Genomic DNA, 17645 nt, shown 5'->3' with positions numbered 1-17645 from the left:
GCACTCTGAGCAGTGAAAGGGGAGAGATGTACTTTTAAAAGTTTTTTTTGTGCTAGCTAGACCCACATCACCTTATCAAAGAATCTATTGTATCTACCAGCCTTGAAATTTATAGGATTTTTTTTGACACAGTTCAGTCGGTGCTCTGAGAATGTTGTTCTCACTGTTTCCATTGAGGCAACAGGGTTACATTATGGCCTGAAGGCGAATGCACAGCTTGTACATTCAATGGATGCCACGATGGATTGAAATGACAAATAACTGTTTTTTCTGTGACCAAAAGTGCAGCCTTTATGCATCCAAGGGCATGGCATTCTTGGGTTCTGGGTACTAGCCGTGGAGTGTTGTGAACATGAAATATCTTCTTTTATGTGTCACTTTTTCCATTATGTTCCCTCTGTCTCTCTCTTTCTCTGCTTTCCTCCAGTGGTTTTCCTTGATAGTCTCTTCTGGCCTGAGTTGCTGTTCTTATGTGCGTGTGCCTAAGTGTGTGTGTGTCTTTTAATATGTGTTTGTGTTCATACTGTCTTTGATCCTCATAATTTATAGCAATTTGCATCTGTTACATATGCTTGTGAAGGTATCGACTTTGTGTGTCTCTGTGCGTTTGTTGGTCCTCTATATCTCCGTGTCTTAACAACACAGACTAAACACAAGCACTTGAGATTTTCTATTTCGATAAAGCTGTGTAGAACCTTGGGTTTGAGCCTTTGATGGCTCAGTGGGGGCTGGAATGAGGAGCGCGAGTATTGTAGACGAAATAAACGCAAGCTGAGCCCAACTGAGGTGGCCCAGTTTGGAGAAGTTGTACTCTTTCAAGTCCTGCTTCTTCTCTCATCACTTTTAACTACGCTCTACTTCAGCTCTGCGTAGTCAGGATAGAGTACAAATCAACCTAACCTGCACGTGTCGCTCCACTCATTATTTTTGATCTTTTTTTTCTTACAAGACGATAAGAGAGAAAACAACTGTAACAACTTTGTCCTCCTTCTTGTTTCTCTCTCCCTCTCTCTTTCTCTTTCTCTCTCTCTTTCTTTGTCTGTGTTTGCAGGGCCTGTTCATCTTCCTGATATATGGGGTGTACAACACAGAGGTAAGTCTGCATTGTGTCTCAAGGCTGTCGGAGTGAATGAGAGAAATGACAAGTTTCTGATGGGCTCCCTGCTTAAAAGCTGTGTGGGTGGGGTGTGAGAGTACGAGTGTGTATGTGTGCGAACGTGTGTCGGTGGATGGGAGGAGGGATGGGAAGGAGAGGAGGGGACATCGTTTCCACACGAGCATCCCACTGCCCTTCATGCTTGGACTAACTTATATGCATCCGAGTCCGACCATTAAACACTGACACGCCGCGGTTCTCAGCCACTCATTCCTCACCCACAATGTCTAATATTTCACTGCCTCTTTAAGTTTTTAAACTCACGGCCCTCCATTTAGCATCCTGACAAAGCCGCTGGCCAGGGCTTTGCGGGGACCCAGGCAGTACCCGTAGTAAGACAAAAATAAGAAAAACAATATGCAATGAAGGAGTGCGGAAATATAGTATTGAAATTCTGCGTTATTATCATTTAGATACACCGTTGCTGTGTGGGGGTGGAGGGTGGGTGAGTGGCGAGAGACAGAGACAGAGAGATGCAATTTAATGGATGAGACTCGAGTCATGAAAATCGCTCTTGGTCAAATATGGCTCTCAGTGTATGTAAATAGGGTTAACGTCACATGTGCATAGGTGATATTGTATCAGAGCCCTCTTAAAATACAGCAGTTTTTTGTCTGAAATTGCTATTTCTCATTTTTAGACACTTCCCAAGTGTAAAAGGATTTGCCTTGTAGCACAGGTAACAGTTCAAGACACAGAAGTTTAGCCCCTGATTTATCAGTGATCTGTGAAATGTCTGCGCATCTCAAACCATCGCAGACGAACTTACATGTTCAGTTTTCCGGAGATTCATACAATATCATAAATGGAAAGAGAATATTAATATCACACCAAAATGAACTGTAAAATCTACAAGCTGTTTTCTTTATGGCTGGGATGAACCATGGTTGACAAGTCTTCATTTCTGATGAATACAGACATACCTCATTTTTTCATTTGCCTCTTGTTGCTTTGATTGAATGTTCAAGGTCATCATCACCATATACAATCAGCTTTTTGAGAAGCTGGGTAACATATAGCTTTTTTTCCTTCAAAGATAATGAGCGACATTACACTAGTCCGCCCTCCTTCTCCTTTTTATTCCTTATCTGTTGTTTTTCATCTTTATGCCATCACCACCGCTGTCTGATCATCCAAGAGGACGTCTGTCATGTAACATTTGCATTTCTTGTCCTTTTTTATTTCCTCTTTTTGTTTTCATTTCTTCATTCATGTCTTATCCAGAACATAAAGCGCTGTCCCTGAGTCATAGGCAATGCACCGACAATGTAGAGCCAGGAGTGCTGACCCTTCACACTGTAAAATAAATCAACATTTCATTCTTGCTTAAGTGCCATTTTTAGTGCTTGGGAATTTTTTCTTACACTTAAGCTGTCCTTGACCCTGGGGTCTTCAGTTTGTGAGCAGCCTATGTACATGTTCCAGTTTTCAAAAGGACCACACTTCTTTGTTAACATTTGAAAAAAAAGAGTAATGTTGCCATTATGGACATTTCTCTTTCTCTCTCTGAACCCTCACCACCTTTCGAGCTGGCTTCCTTTGTTCTCCCTCACCATGTCTTTCTTTTGTTCTGTATCTTTAACTTTTTACTTGTTCTCCAGTGTGTATCACAGAGCACCGCAGGCTTCAGTTTTCACCCTCCCTGACAGCTAAAAGGAGAAAAAACACACAAATGCTGAATGGGAATGATCAAAAATCTTTTTTGTTTCTTCCCTGTAACCAGAGTGGCAGGGAGAGGCCAATGTGAGACAGGGAGGTTCCTCTTCTGTCTGTATTCATTTAAGCTAACCAGCCTTGATGGCTTGGGACTGTAATCTCTCCTTTGATTATATTATAAGAAACATCAGTTCACCACCTGTTTCATAAGACAGTATGGATCAACATTTTACTCCTGAGGCTGATCATCATCTCAAGCACAGATACACTGTGGGGCAGAAAGTATCAAGTGGACAGTTTATACTATGCTGTGATGTTATATTTCATTTTTTTGTTGACAAGGATTGTTGACAGCTGATAAAGCATGTGGCATGCATGCAAAAAGCATACAGAATAGAGAATGAGGCTGCTAAGTGAGACAAAGTCTGTGAAGTGAAGAAAAAAACTTTGCAACTAGCTAAAGTTGCTGTTAGTTGGGTTAGGGTTAGAACAAATGAGTCTTTAACCAGCTTGGTGTGAAGAAATTTTACTTTGATATGCTAAAGAAAAGTGTTGAATTAGCCAGTGCTTCAAAGTCAGAAAAAATGCTCCATTCATGAGTCTGGTTTCCAGGCTCAGTAATTACACATATGGCATGGAAGACAGACTGCGTCTGCTGCTATTACGCTCAAAATGCAACGTTTTAATTGCTAATTACCTGACAATAGCTTTCCATTATTCATTGCAATTAGCTTTTCCTTGGTGGTCACCTTGTAATCCCACGCTTTGATGACCTTTTATTTCCATCAGCTCCAAGGATGTCGGCAGGTGTTGTCGGGCGCACCGCTTTCATATGGTAATCACTTAGCGCCCATTTACATGGGGAACCACGTTTTGCATCATGGCGAAACCTTGAGTGTGCGCAAAATCTCTTAAACACATAACGATCATCTAAAACAATGCCCTTCCCCTCATTGTCAAATGATTAATTAAGTTGTGTCATGTAATTGCCTCCGCACGCCGGCTGCTTTTGATATCAGTGAAATCCCCAGGACTTTTCCACATTAAATATTGTTAAGACAGTGTGTCTCTAACATCTGCACTGTCGAAGGCCTTCTGCAGATTTTGTCAGAAATAATAGGAAGGTTCTGAAATCATGATGCTGCCGCTGTTGAATCTGCCCTGTCACAAGGCTCGGGCTCTCTTCATTATGTGGCCCTTCAGCAGTGCAATGTATGCAAAGCATCCTCAGTATACACATTCTGTCTCTGAGACTGTGTGTGTGTGTGTTCAGTGTGGTGTCATAATTTATAACACGCCGCGACTTAATGAAGCCATAAGCCATAATGCATATTCACTAACGTGGTGGGCTGGGCTGGGACGGGCTGTGGTGATGAGTGCCCAGCCGCTACAAATTTACTGTGAGTGCTGACAACGTGCACGAACAAATTCATGTACACACACACACACGCAGACCTCATAAGTGCCACAGGCTTTTCATGGAAGACTTCAGCCTGACTGACGTACTGACAGACTGAGTAATTCCTGCTGTTCTGTATGTATTTTTGTTTAAATTTTGTAAAGCAAATTATTATACTGTTCTTGTTTGCAGTAAAAATTGCTTATAGTAAAAATAATATGAATATGATATGTAAATGTAATAATATAATAATAAATACCATTTTCTTAAAATAAAAATATCAGCAGACTTATTCAATTTTAAAGTAATTAAAAATATCACTAAAATAACAAATTCTGTTATTACTAAATAAACATAACTCTCTAGAAGGGAAATAATATATTCATTAATTGCTGCAGTTATGTGACAAAATATGGATTTTTGTATATTACCATATTGTTTGCCTACCTCCTAAGCCCTTCCGAATATGTAGGAGCAATTTTGTATTGAATTCAAAGTTTTTATTTTCTACACACATTAATTTGATTAATTTTTTTGATTATTGTTTTGTTTGACATGACGTTAATCACACAATACATGAGAAATATTTGTTGATAATATCAATCAGTTATAAATACCTAGATGGACTAAATTACAAAATAAGGTTAATCAGTTTAAATAAATATGTGAAATTAGCCAGTTAAATATAATTAAAGGTCATCCAAATTACTAAAGTTCTGAAAGCAAAGGTCTCAGATTGGTTTAACGTCCACAGTGCTACACAATTCAGTGTTTATCTTGTTTAAACATGATTCTCCAGAAGTGGTCTTTTTTTTTTTTTAACATTTTAATTTTGTTTTTAAGGAGTTAAGTAAAAAAGCAGGTAAATTGGGGGTTAGTTAAATTACTGAACTATATACTGAAATTGTATGTATGTATACTTACATCTCTAAAATCTGTAAATTCCTTGTCTGGTATTGTATGTGTTAAATGAATGTGTAGTACACCGTTTCATCCGGAGTGTAAAAATGTAATCTGTTCTGCTAGGGCGGTCCCTTCTCCTCCAATAGCTCCATTTGTTGGTCCCGGTGCTCTATGTTGACAGATGATAGCTTGAAGTCGTCTCCTTAGTTTGCCAGCTCTATGTGTCACTTTCAAGTCCCATTAGCTACTGGGACATACTGGAACACCCTTTCTCACACGCACACACCTCGCTACCCGTCGGTGTCTGCAAGCCAACGCTTAAAATCTGTTATCTCCCCCATTTCCGCGTTCTTTTCTCCCTTCTCAATTTTACACTTTGGGTACTGGCAGATGTTTGCTGTGAAAGATTTTTTGTTTTGATTCATTATAAGTGTGTTTCATTGAGTGCTGTGTCACATACACTTATCTCTTTCTTTCCCATTCTCTCTCTCTTTCAGGTTCGGAGCACGGTCAACAGGATCAAGGAGAGGAGAAAAGCACTTAATTTTTCAGTATGTAATGCTATATTTTCCTGTGAATAAGTGTGTGTGTGTGTGTCCGTATACCTTTGTGTGTGTCTCTCCACCAGCCTGGTGCAACAGACTCAATTTTCCTTACAGCTTTTGCTTCTTACTGGAAAAAAAAATCACTACTCCAGCAATGCCAATGAAAACTGGCCACAAAGCAACATTGTACATCTGGTAGCCTATCACTAGTCGACAGTCCATGTTAGATGCCCTTATACATCAAATGTAGACCCTTCGTAATAGCCCCCCCCCCCCACTCTGCCCATTACAGCACCTTCATCCCAGCAATGTCAAGCTCCACGGTGGGTTACAAGTTTCTAATCCAGGACAAGCCGTCCCCTGACATTAAAGTGTCAGGCCAGTATTTATACCTTGTTGGACGCTGGTGTTTGGCTGAAATGGTAGGATGCTGTCGGTGTGTGCGTGTGTGTCTGTGTGTCTGTGTGTGTGCGTTTGTGTTTCTGTCTGTGTGTGTGTGTTTAGGAAGATCATAGCCTATGCAAAGCACTTAGTAAAAAAGTAGTTAATAGTCTCTAGCACACACAAACAGGCGCAAACCACACACACACACACACAATTATAGACCCTGGTGCTTTGACAAACACCCACTCTCATCATTCCACACTCCTTTGCACCCGCCATCTCACACACGCACAAAATGCATCTTGTCCCTTATGAGTGGTCACATTAACTAAACTCCTCTTCCTAGATTTTGTCGTGCTTTATGGCTGGCACACAGCCCTCCCACTGCACCCTGACCCACACATATGCCCCCCCCCCCCCCCCCACCCCCAGTATTTCATCCTCATGCACCTCAGGTCTTTGATGAAGGAATGAAACCATTTCTGATGGCAGATTGATTTTTAAAAAATTAGGGTACACCTATTTCCTTTTGACCCCCCCCACCTCAGAGATGGACATTGTAAGGAGGAGAAGAAATATAAAATGAATAAACAGATAAATTAAAATGTCTGTGTGATTAGTATGTGTGTGCGTGTGTATGTCTGTGTGTTTGTGTCTGCGTGCTGGGTGGGTGGAGGGGGCCCCCAGGGGTCCCTTGCCACCAGGTGCGGTCTGATATATTGGCTGCTCATGTTATCAGTGAGGCCCCCACATTTACCGTCATTTTTATTGCTTCCTCTCCCAACTCGTGGTGGCAATTTTCCAATCTTGCCGGGTTCCGCTACCAGAATGCGTTTTTTAGCCATCACTGCCGGCTGACGGTTTTTAGCTAATGCTATTTTGTGCAATAAATCCTGCTTGAAATACTGTATCTACCTGTCCTTTGGTTAGATAGGAGACATTTGGCTCTAGATGACCGCACATGCCCCTATATATCCCCTTGTTGTAAAACATAAGATTGGGTATCGTGCCTCGCTAGGTGAGGGGGATAAAGAGGCTTTGGTGGTGTTACTGCATATGGGGTCATTTAAAGACAAATGGCACTTGTCGGAGATAGAGGGGTTTATATGTTGTATTATTTGCAACAATTGGGGGGTTAATCCAAGGGGATAATTCACTTCAATTTCAGCATCAGCATAAGGGTTTAGAGTAGTTATTTAGATTAAAAAAGATCTTTTGAAACTTTTATTGTCCCTTCTATACCTAAATCACTAGCATTATAAGAAACCAATACTAAGCCTTTTTACATTATTATACTGTTGCCACCCGACAACTGATCTTACAGACATTCTGACATCTCTCTGATTGTGTGTGGTACAGATTTGTAGGGAAGGTAAAAGACCAGTCTGATACAGTACAGTAACAGTTATTTATTGTATCTAAACAGTGTGCATCACATCAGATTAAATGTCTTGTACATAACATAAAACTAACATAGCAAAAAACATGAAAATCATTTAAACACTGAATAATCAATTTAACCATATATTGCTCTTGATACAGTGACGCACCTCTGACCTGGACGACCTCTCACATAAATTCCACCAAACCTAATCACACACTCTCCCCTCTTTAATTCCACACCTCTGTTGACCTGTTTAGCCCTCTTCCTTGTAGTAGCCCTCTACATGGGTGTGGGTCACACACTCAGCTTTTTTTATCCCCAGGGGGTGGGGATTTATACACACACACAATCCCACAAACACACACACGCAGCCACTTTGACCAGTGTAGCTTGCCTGTTTGATACCGCGTGCCTCCTGACCCACCCTGACCTCCCTCTTGTACACACACAGCGAGATTGCTTTGTGAAATAAAGCTGTCAGTTGCAGGACTCAAATAAAAAACAACCCCCCCCTCAATACTCCATGCCCCTGACACCACTGAAATATAGATATAAATTGGAAGCGGATTAGTTTTTTTGATCTTCATTCAAGTTTTGACAAGATATAGGAAGTGAAGAGTTGGTTAGAATCAGTCTTGAATCAGTCACAAATATTAATTTGACTGGCATTCGATTTTCACAGGTGGACAGTCGAAAGTTGATGTTTCTTTTTAGTCTTTGTCTAGTACCACAGAAATAGCTGTGAAATAGCTGCCTGCTGTTAGGCCTGTTTGATAAAAGACTATAAACGAGGTGCCATTTATTTTTAATACTGAAGACCCTGGCAGGAGTGACGGACAATGTCTTGTAGCAGTGCATGTGTTTCTCGCATTTGTATTTATGTGTGTATCCTGTGTACTGAAGCTAGACATCAGCGGTACACAGAAGCAATCAGAAGCGCAAGCCTTGTTTGCTTGCCATGTGAGGCATTCCTGCCCAATAGAAGTACAGTATTTAAGACAAGAGGCCCCTGGAACACTTTGGATCCTCCTCGGTCTAAGAGCAGTGCAAATATATGAGATTTGGTGATTGTCATTTATTTTGGTCTGGCTGGAAGATGTGTGTGTGAAACTAGGTTTGGTGATGGAATTGTGGGAAAGCCAAGATGGTGCTCTACAATAGCCCATGACTTATTTTAAATGTTCAGAATTAATTGTGACCACTTAATAATGAAATGCATACTATTGGTAGTAAGAGAAAAACTCACCAAAAATCACAAAGGGACATGTAAAAATTCACTATTAATCCTTCTAACTGATGAGGACTTCTTCATGGTAGAAAAGATGTGCGTTACTGAATTGTATAACCAGTGATCAGTTAGGAAAGTGTGGATGAACTTGGTATCTTTATTCAAGTCTCTTAACAGATAAGATAAACTATTCCTGTAGCAAGTGTAAAATTCTGCAGTGATCTCCTGCAGCTAACACTGCCTTCTCATTTCTTACAGAACTGTGCCAGTTCCCGACCATCCAGCTCGGTTACCAGCTCTCGTCCGGTCAGTTTCCCACTTGGAACAACCCCAAGCCAGGAGGAGGAGACCACCCCTACCTACACTTGCAGTAACACACCAAGTGTGGAGAAGGAGGAAGAGAGGACCACAGGTGAGTTGTCAGACCAATACCATACACTATAAAATCATGCATATATGTTAAAGCCAAACATAAAGAACCCCAAAAAAAACACTTTTCAACCTATAGACTGAGAGTGAGCAACTTTCATATTGAATGGGGGGCCATCTGGGAGCACCATATCCAGTATTCTCAAAAACATCTGTGCTCTCACCTTAAGTAGGATATAATTAAAAAATGCTGTCACTAGAATCAGGCAATTACTACTTCTGGCTAACTTTTAAATGCATTTACATTTGGAGCTTTGGTGATCAGGGTCAGAAGAGTATTAACTACTGATGAAGGGGAGGGCACCTCTAATTCACAGTAACCAAGTTGATCATAGGATTTGAACCAGCTCTGTATAGACCAGAACATAAAAGAAAGTCACAAGATTGCTTGCTAATTTTCTTACTGCGCTGACCTTGCTTCTCAAAAAGCACAACCAAACCACCATCACTTAAAAAGAACAAGGAAGGGCACCCATTGTGTGATATTTTCTTTGATTAGAATCAAAGATGAAATCTGGATTTATAAGAATAAGTCAAATATTTATCAGGTTGTGTACCTTTGTGTACTTTTTTTCTTATTGTACCTGTTGAAGTGGGCAGCATCTGTAGCTTTGCTCTTTTAAACATCAAACCACACACACACAAACACACACCTCAGAAGTGTCAGTTTTTCATGTGAAGGATTTAAATTTTCACTGTACAGTTAAGTAATTCAAATGCAGTTATGGCTTTTCACTGATTAATTCAGTAGTATTATTAAGCGTTGAGACCTCGTGTATGTGTGTAAGTGGGTGGCAGACTAGGTAGGCTGCACCTAATTCACCAAAATTACATCATTTACTGTATGATGTACTCTAAGATACCCGCTTAAGGACTTGAGTCACCCTCCTCAGGATGTCATCTGCACATTTGATCAGGTACACCTAAGTAAAACTAACACAGTCTTATGCAACAGCCCTTTTAATGAACTGTATCTTGATTAATGTTCTAACATTACATTTTTGTTGAAACTCACTTGTACTGCGTTCCACTGAGAGGTGTTTCTAATATTTAGAGTTGACATTAGACTACAGCCTTCCAACTTATCAAAGAGCTGAATCTTTTTTTTTAAGCTGTGTATACTGTACATATGTATGTTCCCCCACTACTGCCCCACTGGCATATCTGCAAGGCATTACTGCAAGGCACTCTGAAACAGAGAGTTGCGAGTGGCCTGTTGAGTGAAATCAGACATCTGAAATCTCTTGTTAAACTTTAACACTAACCAGACACCCTGGCTTCAATCTAGCTGCCTGACCCATGCTGCACTCAGCAGAGTTAAGAGTCATTTGGTTGTGGAAAAGATTGGAGACACCAGTTTCAAGGCAGGGAAAGAGAGGGAGAGGTCGATCCCTGGTTTCATTCTGTTATTTAAAGTCGGTCTTAGTGTCATTCGTTGTATAGCCCCAGCTGATGGAGCATTTACAGCTTTAAAGAATTTCTGTTTTTCTTTTGTGTTTATTTATTTGCAGAAATGGTTAAACAAAAAAAAAAAAACAGAGTAAAGACTGATGAAAATGTGTCTGCTTTAATAACAGCTTTAAGAAATGTATATTACTGATAATAACATGTAGGACTGGACAGATAATGTTTATGTTATGACCTATGCTGATTCTTGAGATATGTCACCAGAATTTTTTAAGGAAAAATTTTTAGCAGGTTAGTAAATCTACATGTTTTCAGCTCTTTAAACACAATGTCCTGTCTTGTTTTTTGTTGGTAGCCCTTTATTTCATTTATTGAATATCACATAATGCAAAGTACTATTATCTGGTAAATACTATGCCGGTCATGGTTTATGACTTTGATATTCGCATTTGAATAGTACATCTGCCGTGTGTATTATTGCTGCTTGTTGCCGCTCTGTGCACATCTCACACTGTGATTTACAGTGTTTCCTTTGCAGGTGATTTGCATGGTCCCTGATACTATCACTGTCTCTTCCAGTTGTGAAACCAGTCCCTACGTCACATTTACATACCTCCATTGCAACCTGACAAATCAAACTCGGCAGCAAAAATAATGTTTTTGCACAGTTGCTGAGATAATTGATTGTCGGATGTTATTATTCAGCCCATTTGCTGCCCCTCCAATCTGCTCCCGACTCAATTCTACAGCATGCAGAGGTGATCGTCTCCGTGTGATTGAGTGCTGGGACTGGGCTGGAAACCGAGTGCTCGTACAGTACAAACTAATGCTACTGTATGTCTTTTATTGTGCAGCTGGGACCCACACAGGCAAACACACACTTTTCTGTAGACTGCAAATAATCATCATGACGAATCCAGCCCACCTGACTATAACCTTATACTACATCAATGGTGACTGAATATATTTGTTTTCATACTAGGCAGTGAGCTCACATCCATGTAAAAATGTATGTGATGCTATGAAGCAGCTATATAGAAGCAGGAGGAAGTTTGTGTTTTTGCATTCTTCTGATTGTTTTTGATTATTATTATTATTTGTTGTTATTAAAGACACAGATATACAAGAGAGATGTAGGAAATGCACACAGAAAACAAGGTGTTTGAAAAGCTTAGAAAGCTTTTTGTATTTTTTTTATTTATTGACACTTTTATCAAGTCAAGGTACTTGTTTGACCAGTTTCTCTGGAGGGCAAGTGGACAGTTTGATAATGTTAGATTAAATCAATCATTAACTTTCTCAAACGCTATTTTCTAAACATAAAGTCATCTAGCATTTAGCAGACAGTGCAGTACACATATATATATTTTTTTACTGTTGCCAAATAACAATAGCAAAAAAAGTTAAACGTATCAGGACAAGAATGAGCAGAGTCTAGCTTTTTGGGAAGTAGTGGTGCTTTTATTTAGCATATACGTTCTACATATGGTACAATGTGTCTTTTTGCCATAAAGCACAAGCAACAAACAAACAGATGGGCCCCATTTTTCCTAACAATAACCACAGCATCTCCTAAATGATAGTGGTATCTTGCATGTACAAGGTCATCCCCTTCTTGGTAGGTTGGATTGTGTGTGTGTGTGTGTGTGTGTGTGTAGCAGGGGAGTGTTCTGCTTTTGATACCTTTAAGCCTTTTCCATCTTTCTGTTTACTCAAGCTGGTTGGCGCAAATGTCCAAGGCAGACAGTGGGTTATGTTGAGGGTACATAATGGAAAATATGAACAAAATAAAGCACATATTTGCTGTGAGCACAAGAGAAGGACAAGTTTATAATGAAGGAATAATAGAGGAATAGGGGGTGAAGTGTGGCGGGATTTGAACTGAAAGGGGAAGGGTTGTGTGGGTGTTTGAATATGTGCATGAGTGTTGCATTCCTGATGAGATGGCCCCACACAATGGCTTAGTTGAAGGTTGCGAGCCCTTTTAAGCAGGAATAATATGGTAGGTCACCAGTGTTACTACACGTCATCTTCTTGCTTTGTTAAAACCTCCTTCTCAAAGAGAAAAGACGGCCAAGCAGTTATCTTTCTTTTATGGTTCATGTTTCAAATTCAAAAGGTCAGTGAATTTTCTTGCGGGGCCATCTTTGCTTCAAACAGTGTCTGAGTGGACTGTATGTATTGTTTTATTAAGGTTCTAACCCCAAAGCGGTAGAACCCAATTGTGTTTGTGCCTGTTAATTATTATCAGTATTATTATTATTATTATTAGTTGTTGTCTGCCACAGTGGCAAAGAAAGAAATATGAATCAACCTGATAGCATTGCTGCAATTAAGGCCCAAAAACCACAATTTTGGAAAGCCTTGCCCCTCATTCTGTAAGTCCGACTGACTTGAAAATTGACTCACAAGTCCAGCTCAATGTGTTTTACAAAAAAACATAGACCAAAAATAGTTTGATGGATTTGTTTTTTTCTAATTTGTACAATGTGAAAAACTGTAAAGTGACACCCACTTCTTGGATTTTGACTGTATCACGACCAAATTTGTATTGCTGTCCCATAATAGTCGACCAAAGTAGGTGTTGCAAGTTCATAAGTTGTGTAATGTTTTGAAATACTATACTTATTGATAGATTTTCTCTTATCGCAGGGCAACATGGCTTGCAACGATTTGCTATATCGTTGCCTTTCAAGTTATCCTATAAGAGGTTGTGGCATTTCTTGCGAATGGTTAGAGCTGGGAAAGTCATAGCCAATAATTCTGTGGGGAAACAGCAGGCAAGTAATGTTCACTAACATTAGCAGCTAAAATGTTGAAAATAATAATTTGCCTCCAAAAGTAATGTTATATCCAAGATGGTCAGTGTCTGTTACAAATTTTGACATTAACAGCTGTCTTTTCTGAAAACCTGGTCCAGCAACGTGTTTCTTAATCTCAAAAGGCTTTAGGCGGCATCTACCTTTTAATTTATTTTAGCCACAGAGCTATTGCCTATATTACCATCAAGGCTGAGAAAATTCATGGCATCAGTATTTTGGATAAAGAATTTTATACTGGTTCTATCTATTTTTACAATCCCTTGACTAGACTGTCAGAACCTTAAATACACTTATTTAATTTGCGTTACTATATGATGGTGCAGTGGTGATGACACCACTGCACCATCATGACCTTAATGTCTTTTTATTATATAATTTCTAAATCAATGGTGCAGCAATAGATGGACCCAGTTCATCAGTTGTTGGTCTGTCCCTCATAATCACCTGTTTACCGAGTGAATATAGTGAAGGAAAGGTACAGTATTGTGCAGTCATCACAAGTTCATCGTAGCAAACCTGACTTCTGGTGTCATTTTCAGTTTATGTAACCAAACTTGTAGGAACCATATGCCTGCACATAGCTGACATCTGACACCCCTTCCCCATCCTCTTTTCCTAACATGTGTTCCTCAGCATCCTTCACAATTAGGGACCTTGCAGATAAAGTAGTGCGGCGGTCTATTGCATGCATCTTCTGCAGATTGCACACAGGTCTTTCTCTGACCGTGGGGTCGACTCTCCCCTACCTCCCCCCATCCACACACTATCGCTTGTCATGCATGTTTAGCCCAGTTCATTGACATGCAACAGGATCCCCTGCTCCAAAAATATATAAAAAAAAAAGAAATATTCCCATGTGGAATGACAGCATGTTTGCAGCAATTTCATCTGGGTGCTTTCTGTTGAATCAGTTTCTCTGTTTGCAAGTCCACCTCTGTGGAACATGTGCTATGGATAGGGTTGTGCAAAAGTCAGTGTCACATTGTTTTTAATAAATTACGTCCATGTCATTACATATCAAGAGAAAGTGATCATGTTTTAAGGATACTGTACTGCCACTCATACAGCGTGGCAGTATAGATCACATGTAGCACAATGTAGTTATGTACAGATGCTTGAAAACCTGACACATTTCAGTATAGAAAAAGGCAGCAGCTGTTAGGGGACTGCTGCTTGACCTTTCTCTTTGTTTCTCTGCTGTGTACTTTTTTTTTTTTTTTTGCTCATTTGGATGTATATTAGACATTGTACTACTGATGTTCTTGCACAAATACATTCAGATTTCAAATATTCAAATTTGCTTGTCACTGAAGTGTAGTAAATGCATGAATGTGTGATTGAGCTTGTATGTCTTGCCCAGTGAGTATTATGCGCTGATATCCTTATACTGTGTTCACTCTTATTCTTAGTGTGAATTGTAACTGCAATATGTTTCACTTTGAAGTCAAGTTCCTCTAACATGAAGTAGTACTGTTTCTTGTAATCAAAGGATTACTGTAATCAGACATAAGTAAAGTGTCTGTGTGGTCTGAGGTCTGTTTTGAACCTTTCAAGAACTGTTGTGAACTGGGAACTGTTTTACTGCTCAATTTAAAAACAGAAGTTGGAATTCTGGGGGAATTGCTGGGGGAAGAGTAACAGTTTTTTATTGTGTAAAACTAATTGTGTTTTCTATTAGTTTTGACTGGTGCAACAGGCCACTGGCATATGGAGACATCAAGTGTGCTTTAGGAAGAAGAATAATAAGATGTTGTTTCTGTGGGAATTGACATCACATTGATAATTACCACAGCAGAATCACAGACACAGGAGGTGAGGTGTGCGTGTCTGTGTTGGTGTGACAGAGAGGTATTTGGCCTCTGAGCGGCAGCTTGTGTTCAATGTCTCGCTGATGCAAAGTGATGTGTACTAATTCTACATCTGCTCTAACCAAACAGGGCTTGAAAGTTCAGCCAAGTCCCAAAAAAAAAATCACTTCCTCAAAGATTGTCTTATCCTGCCCTCTCTCTGTGTACAAATTAAATTTGATGCATTTTCCCTGCATCCTTTCTGTATTTTGAAGTAATGGACAAATAAGTGGATATGACTTAGGGGTTGAGGGTGGATTGAGATTTTGCTTGTTGGCTTGGCTGTTTAGAAGATGTGTGGCCCTGAAATGGGCTCTTGTCATGTGGGCTGAAGCTTTGAGGACTTGATTGTAGCCTCACAGTTTAAATACCCAAACAAACAGGCAGCGGTCAAAATGTGCTATCGGTTTGCCATGTATTTACATTCCTCCTCCTCTCTCCCACTTGGTTTCTCTCACTCTCTCTCTTATTCTTGGATCTGATTTGTTAATTTGTATTTATTCGCTAGCTTTCATTTCTTCTTTCCTCTGCTCCCTCTCTTCCTCTGCCACAGTCTCCTTCCGTTCCATTTATTCTCACAGTTTGTGAATGATATTTGTAATATTTGTGGATCCAAGTGTCATGGCTAAGATACAGAATTAAGATGTAAATTGTCAGTTAAAGCACTTGTCGACTGTTTCTCACTGTTGTGTGAAATATCTCAAAAACATTCTAAGATCATTTGAAACACTTAAACAACTGCATTTCCTGCTCTCATACTACATTCTGGCATTTCATATTCATCACACCCAATGAAACAAATCCAAAGATGAAATATTGAGCCCATTTGGTTGTTCTTAAGTGGCTTTAAGCGCAACTGTTTATGCATATTCGCCCAGCCGCTACAGAGCGTACCAAGCTTCTCGAATTTGTTTTCCACAGCTGTTCTGCATAACAGCGCTACACTATCACGCACAGGCGAAAGTCTGGTGAAGGGAATCTATTCATAATTCAAAGAAACAACAAGGCACAAGCTGGGTTGTTGTCAGATATAACAAATTGAGGAGGAAAAGAGTTGAATTTGTATCTGCTTACGGAGGTTGACTGCATTATACATACTGCAGGTGCCGCTGAGTGCGTGGTAATAGGATATATGATGGATGACCAAGCCGCATGGGCTCCCATTCCTCTGGGTTATTCATCTATTTATCTGCTTATTTATTTATTCCTTCACCCAGGGAGACCCTCACAAACTCAGGATTTGCCTAAGGTGCAGTGGTACCTAAAAGAGGCTGAGCGCTGACCAGTATGGAAATGGCATGGGGCTGAGCACTCCGAGGTCTGGAAGTTCTCTGTTGAGCATGTGTCAGGTGTACTGATGTCTGTGCTGATGTTCATTGGTGGTGTTGGTGGTTGAAGGGGGGCCTGCAGTTTATTGAATCTTTCAACTAAACCACAGAACGAAACCGTGAGACATTTTCTCTGAAGCAGCTTCTCTGACATTTTCTCAGAAACCACAAATGAAACTCATCTTTCACAGAAATATATTGAAACATGCCTGAAAACTTATCCAGACAAATTTCAACACATTAACAGCCAAACTTTTGTCTCTTGAAGGACTGTTTGGTGCCATATGCATCCAGGGATGTTGCAGTGGTTAATTCCTGAATCCCACCACTGCCTGTTTTTGCTCTCTTTGGCTGTCGTAGTGTCTACATAAATAAAAAGCAAAAAGAAACGAGACTAAATCAGACTGTTGCACTTTTTTAAATTCTGTATGAGATATTTGGTAAATATGAGATTGATATAATTCCTTTGTTGCACTCAGCTACCCATAATAAAACCAAACCTACAGGGACTCGTGTGACACAGAGTTAGCAATCACCACACCTTTGATCACACACTGCCATTAGCTAACTGCCTTTCGTGTTTAACCCTGTCACTGCTCTCCTATCAAAGGTGTCAGTCACAAGACCTGAAGTGCCCTGGGGCTGGTCACCTCCCTTGGGCCAAGCAGTCTCATTGTACTGGTCCCTTGGCTCATGCCATCACCCCCTTCTCCAGCAAAGAGGGGACTCTACACCCTGTCTTAGTAAATACACACTGTATAAAGCTGCACTACACATATTTTATTTAAGAGCACTTCAGCCTAAATCACAAATTGTCCTTCCTTCTTTCTTATCCTGCATGTATTCAATGTTTCTATAACTGCATTTTCATACTCTCACACACACACAAACACCAATTTTCTGCAAGTGTGTTAACACAGTTCTAAAGCATTCACCATTGCTGCCATCGCGCAGCTGCCAACAGCACCTCTAAACCAATATCAGCCCCTCCACCCCTTCCCCCAAGAACATTTTTTCCTCGTCCTCATCTCAACAGCCCATGGCAACGACATAGTCGGCAGCTTACGACAAAGCAAAGTGGGGAAGAGGGAGGGAGGAAGGGGGTAAGGGGGGAGTTAGGCCGTAGATCAGGGCAGGGAGGATGACGGCGCGACCAG

The 17645-nt window shown here is 40.3% G+C and overlaps 1 protein-coding gene across 4 annotated transcripts in view; it reads left to right on the top strand.

Annotated features, from left to right (window-relative positions):
• Positions 1–17645, top strand: part of LOC121183464 (adhesion G-protein coupled receptor D2) — an 82285-nt gene that overhangs the window by 38972 nt on the left and 25668 nt on the right. For all 4 annotated transcript variants that reach the window (XM_041040547.1, XM_041040544.1, XM_041040543.1 and 1 more), the window contains 3 exons: positions 1052–1093; positions 5612–5665; positions 8914–9067. In XM_041040547.1, the coding sequence (XP_040896481.1) occupies positions 1052–1093; positions 5612–5665; positions 8914–9067 (250 nt within the window). The remainder of the gene's footprint in view (positions 1–1051; positions 1094–5611; positions 5666–8913; positions 9068–17645) is intronic.

This window comes from Toxotes jaculatrix, chromosome 6 (genome assembly GCF_017976425.1).
Source record: "Toxotes jaculatrix isolate fToxJac2 chromosome 6, fToxJac2.pri, whole genome shotgun sequence".
Taxonomy (NCBI): Eukaryota; Metazoa; Chordata; class Actinopteri; family Toxotidae; genus Toxotes; species Toxotes jaculatrix.
The sequence above is the reverse complement of the archived record's forward strand: the minus strand, read 5'-3'. Positions and strand labels throughout refer to the sequence as shown.